At 41.0% G+C, this 7,862-nt stretch overlaps 1 protein-coding gene across 1 annotated transcript in view; it reads right to left on the bottom strand.

The window, feature by feature from the left end:
• Positions 1-3,199: 3,199 nt before the first annotated feature.
• The window catches only part of CPSF3 (cleavage and polyadenylation specific factor 3), a 29,877-nt gene continuing 25,214 nt past the window's right edge, over positions 3,200-7,862 (bottom strand). The window contains exons 15-18 of the mRNA XM_068965556.1: positions 7,275-7,362; positions 6,266-6,335; positions 5,163-5,259; positions 3,200-3,326 (exon numbers count right to left, since the gene is read on the bottom strand). Of these exons, the coding sequence (XP_068821657.1) occupies positions 3,225-3,326; positions 5,163-5,259; positions 6,266-6,335; positions 7,275-7,362 (357 nt within the window). The 3' untranslated portion in view covers positions 3,200-3,224. The remainder of the gene's footprint in view (positions 3,327-5,162; positions 5,260-6,265; positions 6,336-7,274; positions 7,363-7,862) is intronic.

Raw genomic sequence — 7,862 nt, 5'->3', positions numbered from 1 at the left:
GGCCCACTTGACTTCACATTCCAGGATGTCTGGCTCTAGGTGAGTGATCACACCACAGTGGTTATCTGGGTCATGAAGATCTTTTTTGTATAGTTCTGTGTATTCTTGCCACCTCTTTTTAATATCTTCTGCTTCTGTTAGGTCCTTACTATTTCTTTCCTTTATTGTGCCCATCTTTGCATGAAATTTTCCCTTGGTATCTCTAATTTTCTTGCAGAGATCGCTAGTCTTTCCATTCTATTGTTTCCTCTATTTCTTTGTACTGATCACTGAAGGATGCTTTTTTGTCTCTCCTTGCTATTCTTTAGAACTCTGCATTCAAATGGGTATATCTTTCCTTTTCTCCTTTGCCTTTCACTTCTTTTCTCAGCTATTTGTAAGGCCTCATCAAGACAACCATTATGCCTTTTTGCCTTTATCTTGGAGATGGTCTTGATCACTGCGTCCTGTACAATGTCATTAACTTCTGTCCATAGTTCTTCAGGCACTCTATCAGATGTAATCACTTGAATCTATTTGTCACTTCCACTGTATAATCATAAGGGATTTGATTTAGGTCATACCTGAATGGTCTAGTGGTTTTCCCTACTTTCTTCAATTTAAGTCTGAATTTGGCAATGAGTTCATGATCTGAGTCACAGTCAGCTCCCAGTCTTGTCCTTGCTGACTGTATAGAACCTCTCCATGTTTGACTGCAAAGAATATAATCAATCTGATTTCAGTATTGACCATCTGGTGATGTCCATGTGTAGAGTCTTCTCTTGTGTTGGAAGAGGGTGTTTGCTATGATCAGTATGTTCTCTTGGCAAAACTGTTAGCCTTTGCCCTGCTTCATTCTGTACTCAAGGCCAAATTTGCCTGTTACTCCAGGTATCTCTTGATTTCCTACTTTTGTATTTCAGTTCCCTATAATGAAAAGGACATCTTTTTTTGGTGTTAATTCTAGGTCTTGTTAGGTCTTCATAGAACCGTTCAACTTTAGCTTCTTCAGCATTATTGTTCGAGCACAGACTTGGGTTACTGTGATATTGAATAGTTTGCCTTGGAAATGAAGAGAGATCATTCTGTTGTTTTTGAGATTGCATCCAAGTACTGCATTTCAGACTCCTCTGTTGACTATGATGGTTACTCCATGTCTTCTAAAGAAGTCTTGCCCGCAATAGTAGATATAATGGTCATGAGTTAATTCACCCATTCCAGTCCATTTTAGTTCACTGATTCCAAAAATGTCAGTGTTCACTCTTGCCATCTGCTGTTTGACCACTTCCAATTTACCCTGATTCATGGATCTAACTAAACTCTGGATATAAGAAGGAAGAGTGGGGGTTTGTAGCCAAGGAGCAGGGGGAGGGGTCAGATGAATGTGAAACCACAAGTAGGAACCACAGGGTTCCTACTGAAGGCAGGGTAGGGTGATATCAGGATGAGGAATCTGAGTGGCTATTCTGGCTGAGTAAATCAAGAGTGAAGAATTTTTGCTAAACCGACTCAGCAGGATTCTTGCTAAAACTGATCTAAAGAGGCCAAGGGTAGGACCCAAGGTGGGGGTTTAGAAGACAGAGGAGCCTGGCCCATGTCTGCTCAAGAGAATCCTTGTAACCTCAGTTACCGCCATGAAGTTTGACAGCTGTGACCGAAGTGAGCCAGAAGGATGTCCCAAAAGAACTGAGCTTAAGGGGAAGACCAGTAGGGAAGCCATGTGTTAGAAAGATTGCTGTTTACGTGGCTTGGACGTGGAGTGTAGGGGGAGTGGCAGGAGCTGGAGAGGCAGGCACGGCCCTGTCTTCAGGTTGGGAGTTCTTGGCTTCAACTAGTATTACCTGAAAGCTTTAAGAGTGTGCTGATGAAGTGGCATCACTGCAGACCAGTTAACGACACTGCAGATGGTGGGACGTGGGCATCAGCACATTGTCACAGCTTCTCACAGGATTTTAATGTGCAGCCAGGGTTGAGAACCCCATGTGAGGCCGTTAGGTTCGGACTTCACCCTAATTAAGGTGAAGAAGCCTTGCAGGATTTCCAGCAGGGGTGGCTTGAGGGCAGGTCTGTTGTTGAATCAGTCACAGGGAGAGGAGAAGGAAGACCATGGAAGGAACCAGATGGGAGAAAATGACCTGGACTTAGAGCCACAGTCCAGATTCAAGAGCAGCTTAGCATCCTTAACTGAAATTCGTACCTTAGGGGGAGGGACTGGGAAACAGGACTTGCTTTTTTTGCTGTATATAACCTGGGTTGTAAAGATAACACAAATGTGTATTAACTTAAAAATGTTTTTAAATCTATCTCAACAAAATCTTAAATGACACTCATAAAAGGTGACCCTTAGACCTCTGGCTTGGGCCAAAGTAGAGTACTTTATAGAAATAGATGTATTTTGTTTCAAGCAAAAATTCAGATTCAGGCACTGATGTGTGTATCACCAAAGCACAGGGAAGAACTAAACAGTGCCTGGATGAGTCGAGGCTTTAGCCTGACAGGGAGTGAAACAGCTCTGCAGCTGGGCTGCGACTTGAGGAGCTGGCCCCAGTCTGTGCACATTCTCATTCAGAGGGAGCAATCGGGCCCTTTCCCTGAGAAAGCAGCCCCGGGCTGAGCCCTCTGCACATGGCACTCAACACTCCTGTGTCCAGTTACTTGCAAGTCTGAACTACTTGTACTTGAGGAAACTGGACTGCTGATTATTTTACGCATAAAAAAATTCGACAACATAAGGATAAAACCCTTGAACCTGAGTCATAAAAATTCCATTTTGAATATCTCTGAATTGAATTATACAAAGAAAATAATACTGAATCTCTAAAGTCCTAATTTTACAAACTATAAATTAAGGAATTTGGCAAGAATATTGGGAAGAAATAGAAAGGGGGTAATCTCTAATTAGCAATTCAAATTCAGAGGATATAAATGAAAACTCAAACCATGACATATTACCTTTCCTTAAAAGGGACATAAGACATTCTGACCCAGCTGCCGGGAGCAGATCTGAAGTTCCCGAGGGAGCTGCATACATGCCTAGAAGCAGAATCAGTAACAGCGGTTTATTCAGCATTGTGAGAATAATGGACAAATTTGGTGGTGATTTAGCAGTATTCAAGGTGCTGGGATAAAGGCCAGTTGCTACTGAAAGTGAATAGGCTACCCCAGAGAAATGAATGTATTTTATTTTAAGCAACAGAAGTAGAGTCAGGCATTACAAAAGGCTGAACCTTGACAGAGAGAGGCTGTCAGAGGACAGGTGTGAGGGCCTCGTACAGTCTCTGGGCTGCCAGTTCCACCATTTCTCGGAGGGACTCGTCATCTTCACTGCCTTCTTCACATTCTACAGTCTGAAAGCAAGAGCACAGACATGCCTTTTAACGCAAGTGCCTAGAAGTATTATATGCAAGGTAAACTAATGCTCTTTAAAAACAACTGGTTCCCGAGGGGGTAGGGCCTTGATTATCAAAAGCAAGAATGGCTGCACTGCACCCCTGTGCGCCTGCACCTGGATGCAGAGATTCCCAGTGGCATGATGACTGGGTCTAATGAGAGGCTAACTTGGGAGGAAAAAAAGAATAAAAGGAAAGCTGAGAGAACTGTTTACTTCATAGCCTGTGTTTTGATCCAGCAAATGATACTCCAAGGAATTTAGTCTATGCAACACAAATTACTGAAATACTGCGCAAACAATAGATGTGGTCATCTACTCAACATCTGGCATTAAATTTGATCTATATTCACTCATCATCTCCTGTGCATGCGTGCTCAGTCACGTCCAACTCTTTGTGAGTCCATGGACTGTATCCTGCAGCCTCCTCTGTCCATGGGATTTCCTGGGCAAGAATACTGGAGTGGGTTGCTGTTTCCTCCTCCAGAGGATCTTCCCGACCCAGGGGAAAGCATGTCTCCTGCACTGGCAGGTGGATTCTTTACCACTGTGCCATCTGGGAAGCCCAGTCATCTCCCAATTACTTCTTAACTACAAATTACTATGCTGTTTAAAAGAATTTTTGTCACACAATAAATATCCCTCATGCAAAAATTTAGCAATGAAAACACCCTTAATTCTACGACCTACTGATAACTACTTTCAACCTTTCAGTACATAATCTTCTAGACTGTACATATAGTATCATCATAAGGGTATAATACATGTATTATTTTTTCAGTTGTTTTATTTATTAGATCCTACTCTTGGAAATGTAGGTCTCTTGCAGTTTGTCTATGTTATAATCAATGCTAAAATAGACATCCTTTTATAGATACTTTTGCTCACTTGCCTAATTATCTTTTTTGGTTAAATCCAGCAAGTCGAATTGCGGATAAAAGTATTTATTTTTTGAAGACTTTTGATGCAGATCACCAAACCACCCTGCAGAAAGAATGCGCCACCCAACTTCCAGCCTCCTCGTCCAAAATAGCCCTGGAAGTCACTGTTCCCCTCTTCTTTCACTGGCAATGGGTCATAGCACCCTTTTTAATTTGTGCCAATATAAGCACAGAAACAGTGACATCTCATGCTTTAAATGTGTATTTCCTTTAATTATTAGTGGATCTGATTTGAACGTTTGTTTCATAGGTTTACTAGCTCTCAATATTTCTTCTCTAGGTTCTTAGCTTTTTTTTTTCTTCTTATTGAGGTAAAATAAATCTAGTGTTTTCTCAAAACATCTAAACAGTCAAAGTATATACAGAAGAAATACAAAAGGTGTTATTTGTTCAGTAGAACTGTTTTAATCTTCAAAAACAACTCCACAAGGAGGATGTACTTATTCATTTCTGCCTGTGACATAATCCTGAAAGATCTGCTGGGTGTGGTGGGAGGAGGCCCTACACTCTCAAAGCCCATTGTTTGGAAAAATCACTTGGATCTTGCTGCCGACAGAAGAACAACTTCTCTGAAAAATCTGGAGTCAACTGGACGCTAGAGAAATGCTGAGGTTATGGCACATTATGCAAATAGAAAACAGTAGAGAAATAAAGACAAGGGAAATGGGCGCTATGCAGCAATATGCAAAAAATGCTTATGACACAAGAGAGATAAAAAGGACCCAAAATTGGTAGCACAAACATAATTTTTTAAATGTAGGAAAAAACTGGAAGGAAATGCCAAAATGTAAGAGATTTTTGCTTTCACTTTTTTCCCCAAATGTCTTGAAACGTAGAAATGGACAGCTACATACCCGTGTCTCTAAGTTTATGTTAGCAGTTTTTCCATCCACGGTGACACTAAGAATAGAACCATCTTTTACACTAACACAGTCTTCTCCAAATATGTCCCTTAAAATAAACAAAGATGCACTATTAGTGGAAAATGCTTTACAAATATGTAGAGTACAGTTTTATATATTTGGGGAAAAATAATATTGGAAATAGCCTATAGTTGTGAAGTGGAATACTTATACCTACCCCCCAAAAGTTAAAGTGTCAGTTGCTCAGTTGTGTCTGACTCTGTTGTGACCACATGGACTATAGCCTGCCAGGCTCCTCTGTCCATGGAATTCTCCAGGCAAGAATACTGGAGTGGGCTACCATTTCCTACTCCAGGGGATCTTCCCCATCCATGGATCAAACCCAAGTCTCATGCATTGCAGGCAGAGTCTTTCTTTACTGTCAGCCACAGCATTTAACCCCATCTACCCCTGAGATTTATTTACATTCATGTATTTTATTAATTTTACAAGATAGGTGAAATACACAGCTATCGTTTATTAAGAATGTTCCATTCAGCAGGCACTGTGTAAGGTACTTTATATACATTATCTTAATCTGTGTGTATTTTGGTAAGGGGCTTCCCTGGTGGCTCAGCTGGTAAAGAATCCTCTTGCAATGCAGGAGACCTGGGTTTGATCCCTGGGTTGAGAAGATTCCCTGGAGAAGGGAAAGGCTACCTACCCTAGTGTTCTGGCCTGGAGAATTCCATGCACTGTGTAGTCCATGGGGTCTCAAAGAGTCGGACATGACTGAGCGACTTTCACTTTCACTTCATTTTGGTAAGGAGCCCCTTTCAGATAGGAGGGAAACAAAACACAGATTTGCTTAAAGCCCCACAGCTACGAAGCGCTGGAGTCTTCACATCCAAGCACCCTAGTTGGGCCTTCAGATCAATTCCAAAGGCCTGTCAGGAAGGGCTGGGGTATTTAGTTGGAAAGAAGCGGTTCAAGCCACTTTACTGATAGAAAACAGTCACCCAGACCAGTTCGGTGGCCTCGTCTGAGCCTCACACCCACTGAGCCCCTCCCTCCTGCGTCACTACCCGGTCGAGCAGTAATCACGCAGCACTTACTGGAGCATGATCTCTAGCCTCTTGCTGTAAACGTGCATTTCTAACTTTTTAGAAACCTTCTGTACTGCACCTGGGGAAAAAAAGCAACGATGGGTTCAATGTCCATATTCCTGGTTAGGATAATTTCCAAATCAACAATCAGAACACACTTGCTGAGAAACCAAAATGGTTAACTGGAATCCTTTAAGTGACTAATGTACATAGAGCATCTACCTGTGGAGGTAAATTGAGGAAAATGTGTAGTTTTCTTATGTGTCCCCAGAATGGGGGGACTCAAAATAAATGGCAGGTAGGGCTGAACATGCATGCAGGTACAGATACAGCTGCTGTTTCCAGATCTAGACTGAGGTGTCATCAGGTTAAGAAACGAAACGGGAGCAAATGCTATCAATGAAGTATAAGAGTGTTTCACAGAAGGTGCTTCTAGAACAGAGCTGGCATGTGCGGCTTCCCGGACTATTTCAAGCATAGCTTCCTCCCCAGGAACACAAAGGCCCACCGTACACATGTACCTTAACATATGTTATACTGAATTATGTATAAAATAGAATCAAGCTATAAAGGAATGATACAAAGATATTTTCATGGGCGTTTTCTTTGATTAAAAAATGCTTCTTAGCAAAGAAAACAAAATTACTGCAAAACTGCCCCCAATGGAAATTCCATTTTGTTTAACAAGTTTTTCTAGACACGAATATAGCATATTTTCATATTAGAAATGTTGGCTCAATTCAGCAATATTCTGGAGTTTCTGATTGTTTTTAAGAGGACTATTACTAAAGAGATTTTTATTTTCCTGTTAACTGCAACCACATTTTTACAGCACGAATGGAGAATCAGGATAAAAAGTAAGTAAAATATTAGTAATATACACTGTTATTCATATATCTTGAATTACAGGAATGAAACAATTAAGAGATTTCAAGTTCTTGAGGACTGTTTTCTGCTTTTTATTTCGCAGAACCATGGGAGAAATTAAAGAATTGAAAAAAATGAAGTAATTCTGTACCTTTCCTTATTTTCGGGTTTGACTGAACTTCTAGTATCACGGTTGTGACTGTATCTGCATACATATCATTGGAAGGATTTGCCAACCACTGCAAAGAAAGAGGCAGAATTAGCGGGGTCCAGCCCAGCCACGCCCACAAACTGCAATTACCACCACCCATCCACCGACTGTACGTGGGGGACTACTGCTTCCAGCATTTCGCTGAAATCAACTGACCCATTATTTACTGAAATTAACTAATAATGCTGACTTCCCTAATTTTTTTTTTAAACAAAAGTAAAATGTTTTATATCAAGTGCGTCCTTTGTGATGAGTGTCTTATATGCATCCTCTCATTTAACTCTCATCTTCATCATAAAGGAGTAAATTGACTCAAAAGTAATTTGTGTAAGATAACATAAACAGTAATTAATTGCTTGTTTTGGGATTCAAACTCAAACTGCTAGTCACTATATTTTAGTAGCACAGCCAGCATCATCTTTAAAGATTTCCTTCTGTCTCTCATATGAAGCCTAAGATCTTTTGTCACTGTCATGTGCCCACTGCTAGGTTAGGTGAGACCCCCACCCCACCCCGCCTCTTATTATT

Source organism: Capricornis sumatraensis, chromosome 1 (genome assembly GCF_032405125.1).
Source record: "Capricornis sumatraensis isolate serow.1 chromosome 1, serow.2, whole genome shotgun sequence".
NCBI classification, from domain to species: domain Eukaryota; kingdom Metazoa; phylum Chordata; class Mammalia; order Artiodactyla; family Bovidae; genus Capricornis; species Capricornis sumatraensis.
Note: the sequence above shows the minus strand (reverse complement) of the source record. Positions and strands in the feature narration are given on the sequence as shown.